At 36.4% G+C, this 25,985-nt stretch overlaps 1 protein-coding gene and 1 long non-coding RNA gene across 3 annotated transcripts in view; one reads left to right on the top strand and one right to left on the bottom strand.

The window, feature by feature from the left end:
- Positions 1-25,985, bottom strand: part of NDUFS4 (NADH:ubiquinone oxidoreductase subunit S4) — a 112,785-nt gene that overhangs the window by 18,388 nt on the left and 68,412 nt on the right. For both annotated transcript variants that reach the window (XM_060634596.2, XM_060634597.1), the window contains exons 3-4: positions 17,059-17,231; positions 3,025-3,098 (exon numbers count right to left, since the gene is read on the bottom strand). In XM_060634596.2, the coding sequence (XP_060490579.1) occupies positions 3,025-3,098; positions 17,059-17,231 (247 nt within the window). The remainder of the gene's footprint in view (positions 1-3,024; positions 3,099-17,058; positions 17,232-25,985) is intronic.
- LOC132680806 (uncharacterized) lies at positions 748-25,428 on the top strand. The gene is made up of 5 exons (XR_009610714.1): positions 748-827; positions 11,717-11,801; positions 12,860-12,954; positions 17,969-18,012; positions 25,236-25,428. It is a non-coding gene; the product is annotated as an uncharacterized LOC132680806 (long non-coding RNA).

The raw sequence follows: 25,985 nt of genomic DNA, 5'->3' as shown, positions 1-25,985 counted from the left end.
TTCATAGAGTTGCGTGAGGATTAAATGAGAAGGATGAAAAGCACTAAACATAGTGACAAACGCATGCCTTATTAGCTTTTGTGATGATGATACTCATTACCTGAGTCTGAAATATAATTAGAAGGCATTAAAAATGGTTTCTAGGAAGCAAATGAATCTGGAAATCTTGTTCCTCACTGTACTCATTCTCTACAATACAATCCTTTACGTCAAAGACATTGATGGTCATGACTTTTCTTAGAACCATTTAAAAGTAAGGGAAACAAAACTAAGAATGGGATGAAGGGTATAGGTTGTTCATTTTTGGAATAGTCCCTGAGTATATAAACTAACCTCCTATTTCTAGATACGCCCAAAAGGCAAACATTTAATAGGATACACTTTGCCAGGTTTTTTTTTGTTTATTTGTATCAACAAAAACACATTTTCCCCCTAGAGCATATAATGAATAAGGTACTGGGCTAAAAAGTAAAGACACATAACCTTATGTCTATAGTCTTTGTGCATTACCCATCCAACTTCTCATTTCAAAGATGAAGATACATGTTTATCAAAAGTATAGTGAAACATAACTTGCTCAAGATCTCCTGTGAAGCTGACAGTTATGGAATGAGAATCCTAATTACCAGCCTCTTAATCCAATAGTCTTTACATATTAGTGCTTCTAAACCATTTCTTCTTAATGTTGTTACTAACCAGAACATTGGTTCACCCAACCTTCACCAGCATTAGTTCACAATGGAATGATGTTAGGTGTGGGGGGAGAGGGGATCCATTTGTATGTCTCCACCATTATCCACCCACCCAGGAGAGGCAAATCAGAATGGGTAAGATGTGGGTAATTTGGGATTCTGTACCGTTTCAATGATTTGTTGCCTCAATACCTAGAGAAACAGGACTTTATATACATAAAATCTCTTTACATGATATATAATGCTGAATGTTCAATAAATGAGACAGATCACAAGTACTACAGTGAATTCAAGGGTGTAATAATCAGTGAGAACTCTCTCAGATGAGTAGAAAGATGTATTTTAGAAAGTCAATTAATTTTACCACATATCACATGTCCATTATATAGGTTTTGTGCTAGGTGCTGAGGACAAAGCAGTGACTAAGACAGATAGAATTCCTACTACCTTGTAGGTTAAAATTCCTGACCCACTATTAGTCTACAGTATTATAAGATACTCTCCATTAAACTTTTTCAAGTTAACACTGTTTACTGACTTTGATAATGTTCCTCAGTTTTCTTTCCCAGGGAGGTAGAAATCAAAGTGGGAAAGCACCTGATTTCAACAGCAGCAGCTAGTTCACACCTGCAATTCACATGACAACTGTAGTCATGCAGTCCTGGTGACCACTTAGACATTAACCAGAGATTTAACAATTTAATTAGATTTCCTGTTATTAAACTCACATTACAGACCTCAGATGAATAATTTTCAAGGTGTCAGACATGAAATATGGTAGGCTGCAAAGATGGAAAACATTAATAGAACTGCTTTTGATAAGCTATATTACAGTTTAATTAAAAAGCAATTTAATTTAAATCAAAATAATATCTTAAAGACTATGACCACCATGAGAATAATTATGTAATTAAGAAATTTGGAAATTGCCAAGAACATGTTAATAAGGAGCTTCATTTACAAATTTTTTTTTTTTTAAGTTTTAAAAAGCCTACTACAAAGTCTAAGATAAACTTATGTACAATTATAACTTAACTATGTTCTAAGCACTTCTATTAATGAAGGCAATCCTCAATTCCCACTGTACATAGGAGAAAATGGAAGCACAAGACATACAAATAATAGGAGACCAACATGGATCCAAAGGCCAGGCAGTTTGGCTTCACACTCTTACTCATAAGCTACATAATACTAAGGGTAAAGTGAATATTTTAGGTAATAATATATGTCAAATATGTTACAGAACACTAATAATCTTTTACATTGATCTACTGTGTTATAGTAACAATATACTTAAATAGACACGATCTCATTCAAATAGATAGTTTAGATTCAAATTCAGTTTGACCAACTGAGTTTGACCAACTGGAACAAAAGAATGCATTAGGTACAAATATATAGTAGTGCTTTTAAATCCAAAGGAGACAAACAGAAATATCAGATGGAGAGAGGTAAGGGTGAGAACTAATAGATTCAAAGTAACTATTAGGTAAAAGGTACTGGACTAGGTACACTATGACTTAAGTACCATGACTTCAACCATGAGAAAACGTTAAGTCCATTATGAAATTAATCCAAAATCATATAGCTTCAGAGTAGCATAACAAGGATCAGAATTCAGACTGGACTGACTCCCATGACTGACCACCATGTTGCATGGCTTAATAGAAAATGAGGAGAAAAGAATTGGCATTTTCATTGATAGCAATATCAACATAAAGAAATTTTAGGTGGCTACCTCAAAAACTAATACGGTCTTAGGCTGCATTAATCTAATATTAGAGTTCAGATTATGCTTGGTACTATCCCCACCATATCTAGAAAAGTGGCAAACATTTAGGCTTACATGAAATTTTATAGAGAATAAGGTAATGATAACTATTTTTCAAATAAGGGAAGAGCTATTAGGCAGAATTACAGATTTGAGATTTTGGCTCAAAGTAATAAAGAAAATAATAAACAGAGGTATCGACTGGAACAGGCTATCTTATGAGATGTTCAATGAGTTCAAAAACCAAATGTTAGTAATTCTGCAGAGGGAGCCATAAACAAGGTAGGAGTAGGAGAAATAGTTTTTCTCCCTGCTTCTATTTCAAATTAGGGGAAGTTTGGCTTTTATGTGTTATGTGGGCATTCTATTTTAGATTTTTTTACATGGGGGAGGTGTTTTGACGGTGTAAAAAATCTAAAAACCACGGGATTAGACAGACCTACTACAAGATTTCTTTCAACTCAAATTCTGTATTCGTGACTGATTTTGATTAAGGTCAAGAACATAAAATCTTACTTTCATTTTATTTGTCAAAGCAAAACAAATATAACCTAAACATACCATTTTTTTCTGCAAAGGCAGCTGCATCTTCTTTAGTACTGAAGGTCAGAACCATGTTGGACAAGGGATCAGCCCTGTAAGAGACCATTTTTTTCCAGGATTTAACATTAAATATATATTTTAAAATATATATGTAAAATCAACTAAAACATTTAGAAAATAAACAGCTGCTGTATGAGATAAGTATAAATACCTTGTTTCAAACAGTCTCTTTAAAACTTAACTCTTTGAATGTCATCTTTTCCTGTGTTAAACTGAGATTTTCTAACATGTATTGTCAAATTAAAAAATTTGTAACTGCAGGGGTGCCTGGGTGGCTCAGTCGGTTAAGCGTTTGACTTTGGCTCAGGTCATGATCTCATGCTTCATGGGTTTGAGGCCCCTCTTGGGCATTGTGCTGACAGCTCAGAGCCTGGAGTCTGCATCATATTTTATGCCTCCTTCTCTCTCTGTCCTTCCCCACTTGCACTCTCTCTCTCTCTCTCAAATATAAATAAAACATTAAAAAAAATTAGTAACTGCAAAGACATTCAGCAATTTTTTTACTCCTTAATAAAATCATTTATTCAACTCTTCAAAAAAGAGTAGAAATGAATTAAAAAAAACAACAAGAGAATTCTCAAACTCAAACTGACCTTATAAATTTATTACCAAGAAAATTACTGGTGAGTGCAACTGTAAGTACTACTATCATTACTCCCCCCCCCCCCCCAATAGATGGCAACAACACCCACTCTTCTAATGAACCTTCTATCATTATGGGCAATAAGCATATGGCCACATGACAAAATAAAGCTCCAAGAATTGACATCTAATTGAGTTCCTCAATCTAAGAAAGGGTAATATTTACAAATCTACACAGACTCTTCACAAGCTGCCATACATATAACTTCAGAAATATCAGTTTTATTAGTACATTTATAAAAAGGCAGAACACTGTTTGCTACAAATGTTTATTATGAATCTCTCAATGGTGAATATAGCATTCCGTGAAACATCGTGTAGAAATGTGGAACGGGCACCTGGGTAGCTCAGCCGTTTGAGCATCTGACTCTTGATCTTGGCTCAGATCATGGTTTCTTGGTTCGTGGGATCGAGACTCACATTGTGCTCTGGAAGCATAGAGCCTGCTTGGGATTCTCTCTTTCTCCCTCCCTCCCTCTTCCCCTCTTATGTGCATGCCCAATGTCTCTCTCTCTAAAAATAAATAAATATACTTTAAAAATATGGAAGTAAAAAATAAGATTTAGGAAGTAATATGGATAGTGGGAAGGTATGAGATATACACTGAAGAGAATATATGGGAAGCAGCCCTCAATGAAATGAAGATTCACAAATTGCTGCTGAAGTTGCAGTCATCCACTATGGTTACTGTTCTGGGGCTCCTTATGAGATCCTATGATATGTATTCTTACCATACCACTTCCCCCACCTTGTAAGCAAAAGAACTTCATGTTAGTGAGCTGTATTAGCATCAATAATGAATAATAATATTATATCGATCCCTCCTCTTCAAAGCACATATGATTTCTCAGTTGATAGTTTAGAGAAACTATACTGAGAACAAAAGGGTCAACAAAGGGTGCCTGGGTAGCTTAGTCAGTTAAGCGTCTGACTCTAATTTCAGCTCAGGTCATGATCTCATGGTTTGTGAGTTTGAGCCCCATGACAGGCTCTACACTGACAGTGCAGAGCCTGCTTGAGATTCTTCCCCGCTCACTCTCTCACAAGATAAACTTTTAAAAAATAGAATTGTCCTGGGGTGTGTGGGTGGCTCAGTCAGTTGAGCACCTGACTTTGGCTTAAGTCATGATCTCACTGCTGGGGGGTTTGAGCCCCCCACATTGGGCTCTGTGCTGACAACTCAGAGCCTAGAGCCTGCTTCAGATTCTCTTGTCTCCTTCTCTCTGCCTCTCTCTCTCTCTCTCAAATAAACATTAAAAAAAAAAAAATCCTCTATTAAAAATAAATGGTCAACATAAATATGATCCAGTAATTTGGTGAGTGTTGTCATTCATGTCAGCTTAGCTGAGAACAGGAAACAAAAAAAACTGTAGGAAAAACTCAGGAGCCAGGAGCTCTCCTTTCTGCAAAGGTGGTACAGCTTTTATTCTTCTGCTCACTTTATTTATGAAGAATTACACACATAGGTTAACAGAAACAACTTGTATCAGTTTCCATCCTTTTCCGTCTCTGTCTCCTATGTTGCGCAATTCTTCTCTAAGTATGTTGCCACCACCAGTCACACCACCAGTCACCCTTTCTCCTTCCTCAAACTTCCTATTCTTTCCTAACTAATTTTTCTGCCTCCTTTCCTGACTCCAATCTACCCTTCATCTTGTTGCCAAATTTGCCTAAAGTTCAACTCTCAAACTCATCGTCCAACTTTAAAACTTAAAATAGTTCCCACTGTCTACCAAATTAATTTCAAAATCTCCTACACTTTGGCATTCAAGCCCTTCTACAATATGATCAAAACCCACACTTTCCAGTCTTCTTTTTAATTATTTCCCTTGAAAGTAACAAACTGTTCAAACAGATTGCTAAGTGTTCCTCTGAAGGCAACCTATACGTTCCCACCAGCTGAATCTGTTCCTTCCACTAGAAATACAGAGGGAGACCAGAACACATCAGCATATCAAAGTCCACCCCAACCATCTCTCACGGTCTTCAATGAATACCAATCTTTTACATGAAGTCTTTTACAGTTTACCCTCCTCCATCTATAAATAATCTTTTTAATCTTTACCAAATATAATCTGTACTTCTATATTTATTTTATTTTTTGAGACAGAAAGAGGGAAAGAGAATCCCAAGCAGGCTTGAATGCGGGCTTGAACCCACAAATTGTGAGAGCATGACCTGAGCTGAATTCGGATGCTTAACTGACTGAGCCACTCAGGCGCCCCTGTACTTCTATTTTTAAACTTTATTTGCTCAATTCCCAATTACTGAGGTTCCAATTTGGATAATGGCAGATTTACCTGTCATTAAAATCAGACTTACCTGCCTAACAATTACATAATTATAAACTATGGACAAAACAAAATGAAAAACCAACTGTTTGAAGGGAACAGAGTGACCAAAAGCAGGAAAGAAAATGAAGAATTGAACCTTGGAAAGAAGGGAAACACAATGGTTTAGATAAGTTGATACTGTTTTTTCCTTAAAGGTACTCTCTGGTCTAGATAGCTAGGACCATCAAGAAGTCAAGCAGAAAGCCACAGTCTTATTAGCACAAGGAATCTGGAGAGAGTGTTTAGGATTGCCAGAGCTGCTGGCAAGTTAGGGGAAGAAACAGTAAAAAGGAGGAATCTGAAGAGGAGGGAAATTCTGAACTGCACACAAATGGGCAAGACTCTCAACAACTGAGAAGGCTGAAACAACTAAGCAGAGGTTTCAACTGCTGTTTACTTGCTACAGGGAAGACTAAGTCTGGAGTCCCACAGACTTAGAAGGACTTGGTAAGTACTTCGTACTTTCCAACAAAACCTCAAAAGAGCCATGCCTTTTTATTTTCTAACACTGTGTTCTAGGGCTAAGACCAGAGTAAAATTGAAACATACCCACCCTAACAAAGCAAAACATATATCCTCCATAAATTCAAGGTAATCTATCAGTCACTGCACTGTCTGCTAAAACAAAACTTATCTCATAACCAGTGTCATTAACTGAATAGGCATAAGGATAGAGAATTAAAGAATGATACTGAATAGAAATTCATTTATCAGGGGTCAATCAGCATATTAATATGAAGTCAAAGGTTCACCAAGAGATATGTATAAGAATCTTCATTTTAAGTATTATAATAACCCCCAATTGAAAACTGTTATAAAAGATAGCAGGCCCAAAATGGAGTCATTTGTGTTTAGCAAATCAAAACTTCATACCTAATTGCAATTTCAGTCTCTCTCAAGAATGTAATCTTAAAATAGTCAATCTGGAATAACAATCAGAGAGATGAGGAAATCTGCTGTTTCCTTATCCTTGCCTCCTATATTTTGCACAGCATTTTGAAGCTTCTTTGTATTTGCTAGATGGAATGCTGCTGGATTCATGAATAACTGAATAAAAGCCAATTTGATCTTTAAATTTACTCAGTTGAATTTTGTTTTTAACAGATTTGGTGGCAGCTATGGGATATGAAGCAAACTTCTGATGGCATTTAGGGACAATGAGAAACAGGGGCGGTACCCACGAATCCTTTTGAATTCTTGGTCTTTTTCACTTTTTTTTTTTTTTTTTTTTTTTGAGATAGAGGGTGGAAGTGAGTAAGGGGCAGAGAGAGAGAAGCACAGCTCACCCCAAGTGGGGCTCAAGCTCACCCAATGTGGGACTTGAACTCATGAACTGTGAGATCATGACCTGAGCCCAAATCAGATGCTTAATGACTGAGCCACTCAGGCACCCTTTTTTCCACCATTTCTAAGAGTCATAGGTAAGTTCCTGATTCTGATCTCTGCTCTCTTTGCGTCAAGCTCCAAATCTAATTGGCTTACCAGTAAGTTCCATGGGAGCTGCTGGTAGTTCAGGCCACAATTCTGGTTTAACTGTCTGAAACCCCAGGGTCCTTAATTCTGTCCCAAGACCTATGGGGGAACTGTTAATGGCAGTTGCAGTTTCCCACTGATGTGGAGCCTCCAGTCCCCATTTGTTGGTGTCTGCTAGTTCAATCCTTTCCCCAGTCCAAGGTTTCATGATAGAAATTACTGGCGGTGCACACAGGACTATCTCATGGCCAGAGCACAGTACTATCTCTTGGTTATTGCCAATATAGTAAGGTATACATGTTTGATTGTCTTGTTTTGTGTAAAGGTTAATGTTAATAGGGATGATGGAAGCCAAAAAGCTGCAAAAATTGGTGGGAACATGTTAGGCACTTAAAAGCTGTTAGAGCAATCACCACCTAACTCAGAGATCCCCATGTTAGTATAAGTCGGCTACAGAATGGATTAGATTGACACTAAGTCACTGTCAACCTCAAGAACATTTCTGTGCAATGAGGTATACTGCAAAACACCATAAAACCCCCAATGCAGCAGCACATCCCTTACAAGTATAAGTATCCCTTTCAGTTTGGTTCTGAGAGACCCAAAGGCTTAGCTAGAATAACAACAAAAGGGAAGGGATCCTTAAATTCTAAAAAGTTAAGCATGCCACCTTCTGACACACCTGCATATTTTGTCTCAGAAGCTATAAATATCTACAAGATTGTCAAAATGTTATTAGAGACAACCTAGAATTAATTACAATGGCCATTATGGGGAACGTTCCAATTAGATGAGATCATTCATTTAAGAAATGTACTTGAAAACAAGGGTTCCTAAACTGAACAAACAGAATGAGATATCTATTTTAATTGGTATTCAGAAGCTTCCAAAACGCATCAAGATTCCAAAAATGCTTCATTAAAAAAATGAAGCAAAAGACTAATGAAAAATTAAAGACACAAGAGGTACTTAAAAAAAAAAAAAAAAAGACAATAAAACTCCTACTGCTCGCCTCAAATCTTCCTTTCCCTGAGTACTCAACACTCTACTAAATCCTGTATCTGAACTGCCTTTCCACTCTGAAGAGACTATTAAAAGGTTATCTTTTACAATAAAAACACCTGAAGTTGTGGGGTGACTCTCTTTCACTCCTTGGTCAAAGACTAAATTAAAACCATAGTTAAAAGAATTTCCTAAACCCAAGGATGATCCCCAAAAGTTTTCTGAAGAAGTTATTAGAGCCAGGTTGCCAGATCTTGTCCTCTTGTGCACATGTTGGTGGGACCTGGTAAAGCCCAAAAATGGATGCAGGAAGCAAGATGGTATAACCCCAAGGATGATATCCAAGATCCTTAACCTTCAATCTGGTCCCCTCCTGGACTAGAAAAGGTTCACAGAACAGCAACCAATCTTTAAAAGCCATTCCTAGTGTCCCCCTCCTTCAAACATGTATATTTATTTATTATTTGTATATTATTCAAACATGCAAACAAAACAAAGACGAATCTGTTGCAGACTTTAAGTCCACTTGGAAGCTTTCTTCCTACAGCATTCTGGGGCTCCAGAATAAGAATAAGGTCACCCAACTTGCTCTAGCTGCTCTATTTGTCAGTGGAGTATCTCCTGAGATTAGTGAATTGATAAGCACAAAACAGGATGGAGACAATTGACTGACTGAACCTGTGACCATAGCTGAGCACTTTGAAGGAACTTTGAAACAAGACCACAAACAAAAGTCTGCCAAGATACTGGCCATAGAGATATAATAACTCCAAGGCCAGGCACCTAAAATAACACCTGGGTCCCCCACATCACACCCCCCCCCACTAGGGGTCCACAATCAAACCATGGCCCAAGTGTTGATGTTTCATTTGTAATCAAACAGGACAATGGAAAAAATGTGTCTTCAAAGGTCCTATGTAAATCTGTGAACATCAACTCAGTGAAGTAGATGTCTCCTCCAGAAAAGTAAGAAGCTTTAGCCATCTGAACAAGTAACCTTAACCTATACCATCTACCAGAAAAACAACTTAGATCCAACTTCTTTTATAACTAATGAGTTGTGTATTACTGTACCTGATTGATGGCCGTAATTTATTTTTCTTCGAAGTTTATTTATTTGAGAGAGAGAGGTAAACAGAGAATCCCAAGCAGGTGCCATGCTCAGTGCAGAGACAGACACAGAGCTAAATCTCAGGAACTGTAAGATCATGAGCTGAGATGAAATCAAGAGTCGGATGCTTGACTGACTGAGCCACCCAGGTACCCCCGTGCAAGTAATTTTAAAATAGAAGTTAGAAGTTCTACATTTACATCTGTCTGTATGTCTATGTGTCAAAATATATGTGTTACAGATAGGTGGGTTTTTTTAAATCTCTTAATGGTATTGGTAAAATTAATTTGTAAAAGAGTTGCATTTAATTGGCTTGAAGAAAATTAAGCACCTCTATAAATTAAGGCATTCCTAAAATTCTCAGCTATACAATAGAAACTCAAATGCTTTTCAGACTCATGTGATCTGTGAAAATATTCAGTATCAAAGCCAATTTAAGTTTGTTGGCTTAATTAAAATAGGCATGTCTTTAGAATTATCAATAGTGAATACAATGCAGACATACAACTTTTATTAACTTGGGTTTACTAGTCCACATTCACATTATCTGTTACAAAACTTATCAGCAAGAAAAATAACTTGGGATGATGAAATTTCAGAAGTGATCTAAACAAAATTTTTAAGAACGAGTGAATTACAGAGATGTAAGCAGGATAAAGATTTTTAGATGAGATTTTTTAAGTTTCCCAAATCTTTTTGGTAACCCGAAACCTTAAAGTTTTGCTAAGTTAAATGATGGAGAATCATTACATATCTAGATCATTTGCAAATAAGATAAAATACTGAAACATTTAATTACTGAATATAGGTTTATCTACTTTACCTTCCTTTTATAGAGGAACTCAAGGTATTTGGATGTATTAGTAAACATGTTTTGTGCCTGAGAAATTTACTATGAGAAAACATGTGTTCCCAGATATAACAAAATTATGTCTGCCAATCTACAGAATGCTAGTGTAAGAGACAGTTCATAACCATTTGTTTACTTCCTTATTTTCATTAAAAATTAAGAGTTTTAGGGGTACCTGGCTGGCTCAGTCAGTAGAGAATTCAACTCTTGATCTCAGAGTCATGAGTTCAAGTCCCACATTGGACATGGAGCCTACATAATTTTTTTAAAGGTTTTTAGGGTTAAAAATTCTAACATATGTAATTAAAGCCACTAAGGTTTGTGGAAGAAAAAGAATCTTTGGACACGAGTATTAGGCATGGTCAAGACTGGCTAAGATTAGAATAAATTTAAGTGAACAAGTAAGCTAGTAAGAAATTAGAATGTGGTTTTTCTCTCTGTTAAAAGGACAAAATTTTCTTGGACTGTTGGTCTGCTTTTGATAAGAGATAGTAAAAAAAATTATTATTCCTTTACCGTTTTGACTAATCTGCCTAGAAATCAAAGATTTTGTCTTGTCAAAATAATTTCCTGTGTTTCATGTTGTTTTTGTTTATCACACCTTTAGTTACTTAAATTTAATTACTTCCCTATTTAAAAAGTTAAGCTTATTGTTTTACAATAATTTAACTTTTTTTTAAAGTAGGCTCCATGCCGCAACATGGGGCATGAACCCTGAGATCAAGAGTCACGTTCTACCAACTGAGCCAGTCAGGTGCCCCCTAATTTAACGTTTTGTATTTGCTCTCAGAGTCTTTAATTGTCCCTATGGTTAACTGGATAACTAAGTATTATTTCACACTAACCTACGATCCAACTTGACCAAGTGTTTTTTAACCTTTGATATTTTTTATCAACTTTCCAAAATTCAAACTCCAAATGAAGTATTTTTGACCTTGAACTAACTTTAGGATTTTTCTAGAGGGTCCCAAAAAATTGCAAAAGATTTGTATTCTCTTCTTATAAAAAGGGAGATGTTAAACTAGTTAGGCTTATTTGATATGTTAAGTGACAGGAGAAGCCATGTCAGATAAAATAATATTAAGCCTTCTTTATGTAATTTATATAGGTATGTACTATAAGTTTTCTAAAATTTCTAGAAATCTGATGTCCTGGTGTAATGTTATCATTCATAATTCTACTTCTCTTAAAATGTTGTGTAACACAATAACCAAATTTCCTTGTCAATTCCATTTACAGAGATACGTTGTTTTACTCTGATGCTTCAGTGTTCCTAAGAAAGTGCTACCATTTTCAAGGAGATTCATGGAAAGGATTTTGACAAGTACGGGTTTCTTTTTTTAAAGATTTTTATCTTTTTAAGTAATTTCTATACCCAATGTGGGGCTCAAACTTACAACCCTGGGATCCAGAATCGTATGCTGTACCAACTGAGCCAGCCAGGCGCCCTGACAAGTACAGGTTTCTCATAACTAAGATCATAAAACTAAACTGGGTAGGAATTTCCAGAACTATTAGAAAAAAATGGATTCAAGAATTAATAACATGGTGGGTGCTGGCTGGCTCAGTCAGAGCATGCAACCCCTTGATCTTGGGGTTGTGAATTTGAGCTCCACATTGGGTGTAGAGCCTACTTAAAAAAAAATAAAGGATTAGTAACATGGCACTGAGTGGACTGATAAAAATTATAATTTATAGAACTTCTTATCTGAAATACTGCTGGTTCTTTAATGTTTTGTTTTTCCAGACTTTGCAAACTTTTTCTCTTAAGCTATTAATGATTTACAACAATTTGGTTAAGTATACCTTTGTAAACAAAGATGAAACTCTGAAGTATTCTTTTCATAGCAATATAGCTAGTTATTTACACAACTTCAATAAAAGTCCTTGGGGCACCTAGGTGGTTCAATATGTTAAACGTCAGATTTTGGCTCAGGTCATGATCTCACAGTTTGTGAGTATGAGCCCCACACTGGGCTCTGTGCTGTCAGCATGGAGCCTGCTTTGGATACTCTGTCTCCCCACCTCTCTGTCCCTCCCTGGCTTTCTCTCAAAAATAAACACTATAAAAAATTTTTAAAAATCTGTTCTCCTTATAACAAGACACAATTGGAAACACTGGCTATATCACCAAGGCCTTTTTTAAAATTTTAATGTGTATTTATGATTTTGAAAGAGAGACAGATATGAGCGGGGGAGGGAAGAGAGAGAGAGGGAGACACAGAATCCAAAGCAGGCTCCAGACTCTGAGCTTTCAGCTCAGAGCCCGACACAGGACTTGAACTCACAAACTGCAAGATCATGACCTGAGCCGGTCGGATGCTTAACTGACTGAGCCACCCAGGCTCCCCTACCAAGGCTTTGATAGGAATGATTTTGCAGGTAAAATCTGATGGCCAGTCCCTTGGAAGCTTTTCACAGTTCGAGATTCCTTATGAAAAGTTTCAGCAAAGCAGTGTTCAAAAAAAGCTCATATGGTAAGTCACTATTCTCACTGCACTTATGTAAACAATCAGGCCAAGTTTACTGCCGATTAGTTTTACTGTGTTTATCTTTGGTTTTTAAAAAAATGGAGTTAATTGTAGAGCATAAGATAATGTTTGTACCTTTTTAAATGCTGGATCCTAGCCCTATGAACTATTTTTGAGGTTTTGTTGTATTCCTATAAACTAGACTGGATCCTAAATTTTTCTAGTTTCATCAATTATCTGACTACAACTCTCCAAATTAATATTTTCCATTTTCCCTCACACTTGGAATCACTGAGAACAACGACTGCCTTTGAATCTCCTCAGAAAGGGCTCTACTCGTTCCTCCTCACCACCTAGATGGAGCCGAACTTCAAGGACTAGAATCTCAGGCACATATTTCACAGCTGAAAAAGGCTTTGCCTAATATCTAATAATGTGCAAAAGCTGGAAACCTTCAAATCAGATTGAAGAAGAGAAGTAGGTGACAATGATGTAGATTACTTCCTCCCAAGATCCCAGATCAATACTTCATACGTTAGCTAAAATCCTCTCTTCTTGTCACAAAAACTCTGGTCTATATATTAGAGAGCCCTTGGTCCATTTCCCTGTCTTTAGTTAATAACCTCAAAACTTGGGGAACTTTGCATCTAGGTTCTCTATAAAGAAAGGAATACCGGGGTGCCTGGGTGGCTCAGTCGTTTGAGCATCCAACTTTGGCTCAGGTCATGATCTTGCGGTCTGTGAGTTCGAGTCCCGCATCGGGCTCTGTGCTGACAGCTCAGAGCCTGGAGCCTGCTTCAGATTCTGTCTGTCTGTCTGTCTCTCTCTCTCTCTCTCTGCCCCTCCCCCACTCATGCTCTGTCTCTTTGTCAAAAATAAATGTTAAAAAAATAAAAGAAAAAGAAAAAGAAAGGAATACAAGGAAAGGGTAACCAGAATAAAACTGCCTGTGTAGTCTACAGGCCATTAAAATATAACTGGCTTCCATGGCTGTCACTTTCCAGTCTGGAGCCACAGATTAAAATGAGAATTACTGGGAGGCATTCAGGATTCACTTCCTTTGGCAGGCAGGGCTCTAATTCCCTGGTCAATACCACCTGCTGTGGATTACTTCTGGGGAAGCTGAAACTAGTTACATAAGATCACCTAGAAAGCCACTTGGCATAAAACGGTTGACTCTTTCCATGGAGTCTTTGACTGAATTGATTTTGATTGGTTTGCATCTTGGAGACCATGGTTCTAAAGTCCCATCCAAACACTGGGAATTGTCTTGTTTATTATAATCATACTAATCTTTCCTGGCATGATGTATTCTCTCAAAGACTTTAAATGCATGTTCCTATCCTCTACCCAACAAGCAAATGATCTTCCTAAGACTGAAAGGAACCAAAAGGGGGCACCTGGGTGGCTCAGTCAGTTAAGTGTCCAACTTCGGCTCAGGTCATGATCTCATGTTCCATGAGTTTGAGCCCCACATCGAGCTCTGTGCTGACAGCTCAGAGCCTAAAGCCTGCTTCAGATTCTGTGTCTCCCTCTCTCTCTGCCCATCCCCGGCTCATGTTCTTACTCTTAAAAATAAATAAACATAAAATAAATTAAAAACAAAAACCAAAAAAACAAAAAGAATAACCAACTTAAAAAAAATTAAGAACCGGGGGCACCTGGGTGGCTCAGCTGGTTGAGCATCCGACTTCAGCTCAGGTCAAGACCTCATGGTTCATGAGTTCAAGCCCCGCATTGGGCTCTGCGTTGACAGTGCAGAGCCTGCTTGGGATTCTCTCTCTGTCTCTCTTTCTCCCCCTACCCCGCTTGCTCTCTCTCTCTCTCAAAATAAATCAACTTAAAAAAATTAAAAAAAAAAAATTAAGAACCTGAAGCTGTGGTCTGTCACAGACACTAAGACCTGTGAATACCACCCAAAGGATTAACAAAAGCTGTGAGAGGGGCACCTGGGTGTTTCAGTCAGTTAAGCAGACTCTTGATTTCAGCTCAGGTGATGATCTCTTGGTGAGATCGAGCCCCAAGTCAGACTCTGAACTAACAGTGTGGAGCCTGCTTGGGATTCTCTCTCTGCCTCTATGCCCCTCCCTGGCTCCTGCTCTCTCTTTCTCTCAAAATAAATAAACATTTAAAAAAAGAAAAAGCTGGGAGAACTTCAAAGTGGTAGCTGGGAGCGATGCTAATGCCTTTAATTTTGATGTTATCTCTCAGTTATGCTGAGAGTCTGATTTAATTTTTTAAAAAATCAAAATAGGCTCAAAATGGAGTCATTTGCACTAAGCCTCACATCAACAAAGCAAGACTGCATACCTAACTGTAATTTCAACCTCTCCCAGAAATGTAACCTTAAACTAGTCAATTCTAGAATTTCCCCATCAGCAATAGTGAGGTAATCCACCCAATAGACCAGACCCCCTTCTGTCCGCAGAGAAGAGGTAATCCATACTTTCCCTATCTCTGACCATTCTGCCAATTAAAGCCTCCCATTTTGGGGGTGCCTGGATGGCTCAGTTGGTAGACTATGTGACTCCTGATCTCAGGGTTTTGAGTTCAAGTCCCACGCTGGATGCAGCGAGATTACTTAAAAATAAAATCTTAAGAAAAAAAAAAAAAAGTCTTCCATTTTGTATAGTTCTTTAGAGTTCCTTTCTATTAGCTAGATGGGATGCTACCTGATTCATATATCACTGAATAAAGCCTATTTGATCTTTAAATTTATTAATAAAACTACACAAATACCATTAATAAATAGTGCAATGGATGAATCTTGCAAATAGAGGAAAACATTAAAATCTCATGTGACTTAAAGAGTAATCACAGCATTTAAAACACTGAGTACAGACACCTAAAAAACTACCTATATATCATCATGTCAAATAAAATATAATTGTATTTAAACTGCACATGGCAGACATTTTTAACAAAAACTCCCCCAGGTACATTGTAAGAAAAGATGTTAAATATCAGACTTTTTTACAGTTAGACATAATTTAAACTGATAACCACCTTCAACTAAAGACTGGACACATAAAATGCTCTAGGAGTCTCAATAAGATTGACAATTTTCTAGCTTATCTGGCTGTTTTCTCTAGTAGCAGCAACAAACAGCAGCTTTTATTCAATTAGAGGCAGTCCTGCCATTTAACATTTGAGTTTTATTCCACCACAGAGATTTAGGTTACTGACTTCATTGGTGCCACTGAATTTACAACCACTTTATTCCAATGCACTATAAATTTGTTAATCACAAAATCTCAGGAACCTGCAAGTTTCCCTCAAAATAGCTAATTTCTTTTTTTTTCATTAATGCTTATTTTTGAGAGAGAGACAGAGCATGAGCAGGGAAGGGGCAGAGACAGAGGGAGACACAGAATCTTAAGCAGGCTCCAGGCTCTGAACTGTCAGCACAGAGCCCGACATGGGCTCCAACTCATGAACTGTGAAATCATGACCTGAGCCAAAATTACACTCTTAACCGACTGAGCCACCCAGGCGCCCCTAATTTCTTTCTTTTTTTAAAAAAAAAATCTATTTATTTATTTTGAGAGAGAGCATGTGCAAGTGGTGGAGGGAATGAAACAGAATCCCAAGCAGGCTCTGCACTGTTAGCACAGAACCTGACTAGGGGTCTAAGCTCACTAACCATGAAATCATGAACTGAGCTGAAACCAGGAGTCAGACGCTTAACCGACTGAGCCACCCAAGCACCCTATAATATCTAATTTCTAAACTCACTCTTCTCCTTACAAACAACAACAAAAAATAATTTATACGTAAACAAAAGTGTCACTAAATTATTAACACTATTCACACAGTGTGTCTTAAACAGCTTGGGGCCATGCTAACAATGCTTAGCGTCAGCCATTTTTATCCAGTAAATAGTTCTCTGAAAAGACTGTTTCTATGATTTTAGTGCTGGGCCACCCTTACATGACCATTAAATACATATTCATGTAAATACAATATATAGGTCTATCACTTAACATTATACCTACACAAATGGTCTCAAAAAGTATTGTCAACATATTGGATTTACAATTTAACACATTTACAAGGAAAACCCACACAGAAAAAGCAGAAACAATATTCAAATTAAACCAAAGTACTCACGTTGATGCCCAACCCATCAAAGGATTTTCCCATCGCTCCCTGGTATCAAACTCCATCTTCCATTTCTTTGTGTTGTTTACTCCAGACTGCATGTTATTGCGAGCAGGAACAAAGATCCTGACTTTTCTAGTTTTGATATGCTCTACTGGAACGCCAGTTAAAGTAGTGATATCCTACAGAAAAAGAAGCAAACACATTTCTAACAGCTCACATATACTCTGATGTACTTTTGCTGCTTTTTATGTTCATGCAATTCTATTCAGACTTATAAACTGGGGTTTTTAGCTTTCTGACTTCACTACTCTGCTTTTACCATATAAACTGCTATTTTGATATCTGGAAAAGGTATACTGGGAGGAGTGTTAAGGTACAGTGGGAAAGGGTTCATGAAAAAAAAAAATTAGGTCCCTTTTGTCCAATAAAGCATTGATAATTTCTGAAGAGTTTGCTGGTAGAAGAGCCTATAGACTCTTATTTCATGAGCAGGTGTAACTAGTAAGCAGAGAAAGAATGTGAATGGATATTAAAATTAGGGGGAGGGGCATTTCAGTGGCTCAATTAGTTAGGCATCCGACCTCAGACCTCAGCTCAAGTCAAGATCTCAGTTTGGTTTGTGAGTTCAAGCCCTGCATTTGGCTTGCTGCTGTCAGCACAGAAACCGCTTCAGATCCTCTGTCCTCTTCTCTCTCTGTGCCTCCCACACACGTGTGCTCTCTCTCAAAATATATATATTTTTTAAAAAGTAAGGGCATATAAAAAGTTACTTTTAAATAGGAAAAAAATCTATTATCAGTGGTTTCTGTGTCAAACTGCTTACAAGAAGTCATTTCCTTCAGGGGAAGGCCTAAACCTTTTGTTAAATAAAATCAATTATAAACTTTAATTAGCATTTTGATTTATCTCCTTTTAGTGAAATCTACTGAAAAGAACCCACACCAAATTTATTCTGCAAAGGTAAGCCATAAAAGTTACACAGTTTTTGCAGAAATGTGATATGAAAACAATGGTAACTTTCTTGATTCTCTTTTTTTTTTTTAATAATTTTAACAAATGCTCAAAGTGATAAATGTCTGTAATTTTGATGCCCCAGATTAGACATATTTATCAAACATAGTAGCAGTCTGGACACAAAATAATAAAGTAATTCAGAGTTTAAGTCTCCTTTCAGTAATGGTAGAATATTTGATCAAAGTAAGATTATATCAGGGTTAATCATATTCTTAAAAATGAAGCATTTTAAAACCATGGTTCACTTACTAAATTTTTAAAAACTGGTTAAAAACAACAGAGTTAACATTAAAAAAATCACCAAACTTGTGAAAACTAGAAAATTTTGTGAATTTCTATTTCATTGTAACATATCCCCTAAAGAAGACTAATGTTAATTTATAGTTCCACTCTAAACAATGCTATGGACCAAATAATTACTGTCAACACTTAGTGCGGCAACATATACTGGGAAAATACTAAGCGCATTTCTGACTTCACTAGTCTTCCTACTCACAGATTAAGAAAACACTGTTTAAAGTTATTTTAGCTGGCAACCAATCTTCTGCTTAACACAATACCTTTCCACCTGCACCAATAAGTAGGTGTGGTTACTTTGTCACAGCTTGTCTGTTTGGAGAAACTATCAAAATAATCCATATAAATATTTACACAAATACACACTTCTAGTATGTGCCTACATTTAAAAAGTTTCTTGGGGCGCCTGGGTGGCGCAGTCGGTTAAGCGTCCGACTTCAGCCTGGTCACGATCTCGCGGTCCGTGAGTTCGAGCCCCGCGTCAGGCTCTGGGCTGATGGCTCGGAGCCTGGAGCCTGTTTCTGATTCTGTGTCTCCCTCTCTCTCTGCCCCTCCCCCGTTCATGCTCTGTCTCTCTCTGTCCCAAAAATAAATAAAAAATGTTGAAAAAAAAAAAAATTTAAAAAAAAAAAAAAAAGTTTCTTAAATAAAATAAATGCAATTGGTTCATAATTTCTAAATGTATGAATGTAAGTTTTAATTGGTAATTTTTAATCGTCAAGTTCAATTTCAAAGAAATTTCATGTTTTATGACATTTGTTCACTTTCTGAAGCATATTTCTCTACTCAAGAGCTTAAAAGAGACTCCTGGGAAGTCCTCAATGCTTATTTCTTTTGAATTCACTATAACACTTGTAATCTGTCATATTATTATTTAATATTACATATCTTTATATTAAAGTCCTATTTCCTCAGCTAGAGCTTAAGTGGTATATAAATAAACAATATAAGTGTGTTACAAAATTACAGGGCGAGGCACCATTTCCAAATTCCACAGCAAACCCTCCATAAAAGTTCATAAAAAATAGAACTATAAGTTAGCTACTCTTTGCGACTTACAGGAAAGGAGACATTAAACACTTATAATACCATTTAGCTCAGGAAGATGAGATTATAGGGAACAGATTTACTTTTTCTTTACCTTCTACATTGTGATGTATATATATGACAAAGTAATAGAAAATAAAACTTTTTAAAAAAAGAAACAGCATTTCTTGATTTGTACTATTAAAATAGAAGGGGACAGAATGATTTTTTAGGATGGAAAATCTCTTTAAGTGGCTAAAATGTTACGGAGCTCTTTCTATTTTGAACAACTACCAGTGCTTCCATAGCTTCTCCAAGTATGACATTTTTTTAATTGATCTCATCCCCCAATTTAAAGTTGGCATTGGCACAAAAAAGTTTCTGAATTTTGAAGCCCAAGTTGTTCTGACAAAGTCCCTGCTCTTGCCTGCAGAAGACATGTAAGGTGCCGCAGCAGAGTTGAGCTGCTGCCAAAGACCGAGAATGAAAAGGCTTGGCATCTCTCACATACTTGACACCTAAAGGGCACAGAAGCTCTAAAATTCCTAGTCCCTGTAGGCACACTCTCAGTCTAGACAAACTGATTTCTCACACTTTTAAAATGCATTACGACACTATTGTTATCATTTCATCCACACGGCTTCAGCTAGTGACAGAAGAACCTGTCCTTTAAGCCACATTTCAATGGGCTAAAAGCTCCCACTCCAAGATTCCATTAAAACAATGTAATACTTGAAAAGAACTATGAAGCACTATGTTGAAATCTTTACTTGTGTCTTGAATTCTTTGCTCTCCCTCAAAATAAATAAATAAAACATCTGCAAACTAAACTACATTGAACTAAAGACATTATGTCTAGATTTCTATTTCTGTATTGCAATATTGGATCACCGGTGGTTTTCTAAAAAGAAAACCCTACTTATCCAAACACTTTGCTGATGTCAATATTGCCTTTAATAGATTTCTCATTTTATTGGCAAAATACGTATTTATAAATAACAATTCATAATTTTCTATGACTACAAAAAAGCTACATCACATTGGATGAGAAGCCTTCAAGTTTTTACCTAAAGAAACTCAACACTCACTAGCTAATAATTATGTATACATTCTCATAACTCAAGTTATCCTTTAGATAATATACACTAATTTTCTGAGTTTTAAAACTTTTAATTTTTAAACAGTTGAGTCAAGCATAAAACCTGTATTCCAATTATTAAATAATGTTACTATCTTAATAAAATTTCACAAACACCCATCATATGTACCATAATGCGATCTTAAGAAACGTGACTAATGATTCATAGACCGAAGGGCATTCAGATAAATATTTGCTCCTGAAAAGATGCACCTCACAATTCCAAAGTTCCTCTCTTTCAGCACCATCTCCTCCACAGTCTTAAATTCTGGAAGAGCTTACAGCTGACCTTCTATCTCACAAGTCTACTTAAACGGAAGAGGAATTTAAAAAATCATTAAGGAAGTATATGCCAGTAGATGTAAATGAACTTTATTCTTTCAAATACCAATTTCCATTATAAAATATTTGTTTTCCATATAAAAACTGTATGATTCGGTTATCAACTGTCCCCATTTATGTTGTGTGAATTCAACTTTTTTTTTTTTTTTTTTTTTTTAACAAAGGAAGCAGGGAACAAGCAATGGGAAGTTGGTGTCAAAATGCAGAAAAACCTCCCAGCAAGCTTCTTGCAACCACCCAGGATTTAGAGTCTTGCTGGTCGCTCTCTTTTCAATACCAGAATTTCACACATTTCAATGACTATTATGACTTCAAAGAATCAAATTTTCATCATTGTCCGTCATCTGCCGGTTGATTTGTATAAAGGAGTTCTTCTGCATGCACTCCAAACAAAAGCCTCCTTACTTTTGTGGTTATATATCAAGTTTAAAAGTTTTGTTTGTGACAGTTGTGTCTTTGGTAAATTAGGGTAACACTGAAGGAGTGCAGCTGCTCTGCAGGAACCTCCTTTCTGGCACCATTTCACTTAAATAAAAACTGAATAATTAGCTTCTGCCTTTATTAAACCACAAAAATGCCACTGGCCTTAGTAATTACTTCCAGTTGCCCCACCCACTTAACCTTAATAGTTTACACTTGTCATAAAGAGAAATAAATGAAAAAGGTTTTCACCACTTTGGTGAATTTTTGACAGATCTCCCAGCACATCCAGAAGAGCCAAAATTTTAACCAGGTTTCTGGGTAATAAGGTCAATAAATTGCATGTATGGATCAATGTTGAAAAGTTTTAATAGAGCACATGCTGGAACATTAAGTACAAATACTGCTTATAGAAACTTGTTCTAGTGCAAGCTTTTAGTTACCAATTATGTATTTAAATTTATTCTAGGGCTAAAACTGATCTAAATTTGAAGACTGCATTTATATTCTACTTCTACCATGAAAGATGTTAAAAAAAAATCTGTAATAAAAACTTCCTTTCAAGTACCCTACAGATACTTTGCACAAGAAACTCACTAAGTGGTCTCATAAATAATGAAGGATAGTTTACAAAATAAATTTTATAGTTTGAACAATATAAAGAGTTGACAGCATAACTATAGGTATTTACTTATCATGGAAGAACTTTAAGCACTTCTAAAAAGTCAGTGGTCATCAAAATTCAGATACAAATAAAAACTGTAAAAATACATTAGAGGTGTGCTAGTAGAATTGACTTTTGTTTGTCTGTTAAAGCAACACATTGATGTGGGAATCCAACCAGGTAATGAAACAAGTATTGGAATGCAACATTACATTCTGTATACTGGGCAAGGCTATCACGGAACCAAAAGTTCAGTTTTAAATAAAATGCTAAGATAGAAACAGTGACATGCAAATGACTCTGAAAATCATGTAGCACGTAATCAAACTAAGAATTACACATGAGTATCAATCCCTAACTATTTTCATTACTCCTAGCTCTTTGTGAACAGGAGCAATGGTTAAAAGCAAAGGGCTGAGTCAAACTGGGTTAGAAGAATACCAAATCACAACTTTGGGCAAATAAACTTCTTTTCATTCACCATCTATAAAATTAACTAAATGAAGTAAAATGAGGACTAAATATAAAGTGCTTACCTTAGACAATAAAAAGAATATATCTCATTTACTCAACGTATTTTTTGGCACCTACTATGTATTAGTTACTAGACATAATGCTCAAAACAGTACAGACATCATCTCTATTCTCATAAAATGTAATATTGAACTTTTTAAAAAGAACGGAGTGAATAAGTAATGGGAAGCTGGTGTTAAGATACAGAAAATCTCCCATCTTCCTTGAAAAACGAGTTAGTAATCAAAATACAACAAAGGGTTTTGTAATTAGAGTCCATAAGCTGCTTCAAGTTTGGAGGAGAGAAAAATGTAGCTTTTTAAAAACAAGGGCTGAATGTCCCATTTGTTGTACACATCAAAAACACTGAGTAAAATATGTTAAATGGGTTGTGTTAAGTATGAAAACACATACTGGTAAGCCTACGACATTTATGAAACTGAAAGAATAAGATATAATTTACTTTATTTCAACTCAAACTGAAAGATCCTATTATGGCAAGTTATCCATGCCAGAGGCTGCAGGGGATATAAAGACAAAATTTTATTCCTAAATAAGTTTACAATTTGTGCACCCATGGTAGGGGTGATGCGTGGCAGAAATAACTAAATAATCACAATGGAAAATACAATATTGGTTAAGACAAAGCAAGTAGGATTCAGATAAATCTGGAGGAACCCAAGGACCACCATTTGCTACCTATGCAGTACTGACGAGTTGCTTAAACTCTATGTTCATTTCCTCCTTTAAAAACTGTATCACAGAAGCTATGTAATAGCACTGTTTGGAAGGATTAAATAAAAAAAATTTAATCAAATTTTAAAGGTGAAAGAGTATCAGAAAATATCTGACCAAAGAGGGACAGAGAAGATGATTCCTTCAGGATACTTAAGATTTTAACGATACTGGTAAACACTTAATAATATTAAAGAGAAATTTATAAAAATATATCCATATGCTTAACACCCTAGCAACCGTTTTCTTAACTGTTTTACCTACCAATAAATATCCATATACAATTCCACTTTACATAGTTATAATAATACAGTTATTTTGCATTGATTCTTTTGACCTAGTTTTCATATTTGTTTTAATCCTTATTAGTAGTCTATTTAAAAAAAATTAATGCTTATTTATTTTTGAGAGACAGGCAGAGTGTAAGCGGGGGAGGGACAGAGCGAGACGGAGACAGAATCCAAAGCAGGCTTCAGGCTCTGAGCTGTCAGCACAGAGCTCAATGCAGAGCTCGAACTCAAAAGCTGTGAGATCATGACCTGAGCCGAAGTCAGACGCCCAACCAACTGAGCCACCCAGGTGCCCCATAATCCTCATTAATAGTCTATTAAGTTAATATGTCACAATGTCTTAGCCAATTCTGTCAATGAGCCCTCTTACTAAACTACAGACGCCAATGGTTAAAACCAGAAATAGACAAGACTGCTTAACTCACACTCTAACTAAAACGTATTGTGCTTATTTCTTACTGCACTTTCTTGAGGCATTGACGAAGACATTTTGCAATGACTGAACATTCCAACTGCCAGACCAGAAAGGCTCGAATAGTAAATGAGTGTCTAGAAGACCATACCCTACACATCCCCTTCTCAGACCATGATCATGGGCTAAACACATACTGAATTCCACCTGTGATCATGAGCTCTCTGCTTGCTTTCTTTCATGGACCACCCCCCACCACAAACTTTCCCTATGAAACTCCAGGTATCCATCTTGCCAGCAGAGAGGTAGGTTGTTAAGGCTTGAACCTGCCACCTCCAATGGCTGCTGGCCCCTGAAATTTCTCCCTTTCTTTTTTCCAAACCCTTATCTCTTGAGTTATTGGCTTCTCTTGCAACAAGTTTGTTCAGCAACAGTGTTGGCAAATGCAGCCAGGAGCTATGGTTCCAATTTGTCCAGCCCCCTCAGGAATCTCCTGGGATGGAGCAGTTGGCTGAGGCAGTGCACCAGGACTCACCCATTCATTTCCTGAGCTAGTGGCCATGATAGATCGATCAGCAATCTTTCATTATTGAAAAATCACACTGTCTTGTTATTATTGCTTTTCCAGTATACTGCAATGAAAATCCCTGTAACTTAATTCCTTTAACCACAACTGAGGGTAGAACTGATAAAGTCAAAGGTTATAAGAATGTTCATGGTCTGTAATATGTCATCAAATTGCTTTCCAAAACTGTGGTCAAATTTTGTATTGCCACCAAAAGGGAAGCCAACTTCCATTTATCCTCTCAAGGCACAGGTATATATTAATTGGCTTGGATTTATTTAGTGTGCGTTCTTCCATGCAAAACTACAGAAGATGAGTTTGGTTTTTGACTTGTAAAAACATACCAAAAATTTAACAAATTTTCCTCAAAAATGACCTAAATGATGTTATATTACTTTATAAGAGCAGCTACCAAAAGAAACCGCCATGAAAAGGTTAACACTCATCTAAAATCTAATTAACTGCCCAAAATATAACTCTGAAACATCACACAATCTCTTTGTAATTGTAGGGGCCCAGGGTGGGCCACACCAATATGGGTCAATTTGGCATGGACATCATTTTGAACTAAAAGCAATCAAAACCCAGCATATTCAGGAAAAGCTCTTTACCTCTCCCTCAACTGCCTATTTGTACTAGAAAGAGAGCTACTAACATAGATTCCTCTTTACCTAAGAAATTTATCTATATAATAAGGCAACTCTTGTTTTTTTAAACATCTCTTCTTACCTTCCTGCTAACAGTCTTTCTCCCCTTTGTATCCTCAGATTCCCACCCTCTCCTTAGCTCAAAGAGGCATCATGTTGCTCAACTGTCTTTGGAACTCCATGGCTATGTGAACTGCCAAATGTACACCATGAAATGTTATTGTCTCCTGTTAATCTGTCTCATGTCAACTTGGTTCTTGGTCCATCCAGAGCGACCTTGAAGGGCAAAATAAATTGTTCCTTCTCAACACAACGGTGTGCAGATAGCAAATATTTTCAGATTTGTACTGTATATAGTTAATTTTGTAGTACACGATTTAACATATGGCATAGCCAAATCAAGTCTACTAATCAGCTATTTTATGAGAGAATAGTACAATTTTTAAAAAATGCTAAAACTTTCCCCCCCTCAAATCAGGAAAATTCATTGGGAGACTTCATTTTTATACAAGGAAACACACAAAACAATCTTTGGTTTCTATTAATTTTGAAACAACTGAAAGTTACTAAAAAAAAACAAAAAAAAACATGCCTCACAAATTAAATGATCAATATTGTGTCAGTGAAAACCAACATGCTTCTCTGAGTCATTTTGAAAGTTACTAAGCTAATAATTTTAAGAAGAAAGCTATAATAATAATGATCAACTTTGTAACAGTTAAGGCGACTTTTTTTTTTCTTTTTAATCCAATGCTCCAGAAGTTTTGGGATTTTTAAATCACTAAGTCATGTAGTTATCAGGCATGTAGGAGCTTTTTCAGAAGGCGAAATAAAAGGACAAAAAAGTGTGGCCACAGAGCACTTGGAATA

This window comes from Panthera onca, chromosome A1 (genome assembly GCF_046562875.1).
Source record: "Panthera onca isolate mPanOnc1 chromosome A1, mPanOnc1 haplotype 2, whole genome shotgun sequence".
Taxonomy (NCBI): Eukaryota; Metazoa; Chordata; class Mammalia; order Carnivora; family Felidae; genus Panthera; species Panthera onca.
The sequence above is the reverse complement of the archived record's forward strand: the minus strand, read 5'-3'. Positions and strand labels throughout refer to the sequence as shown.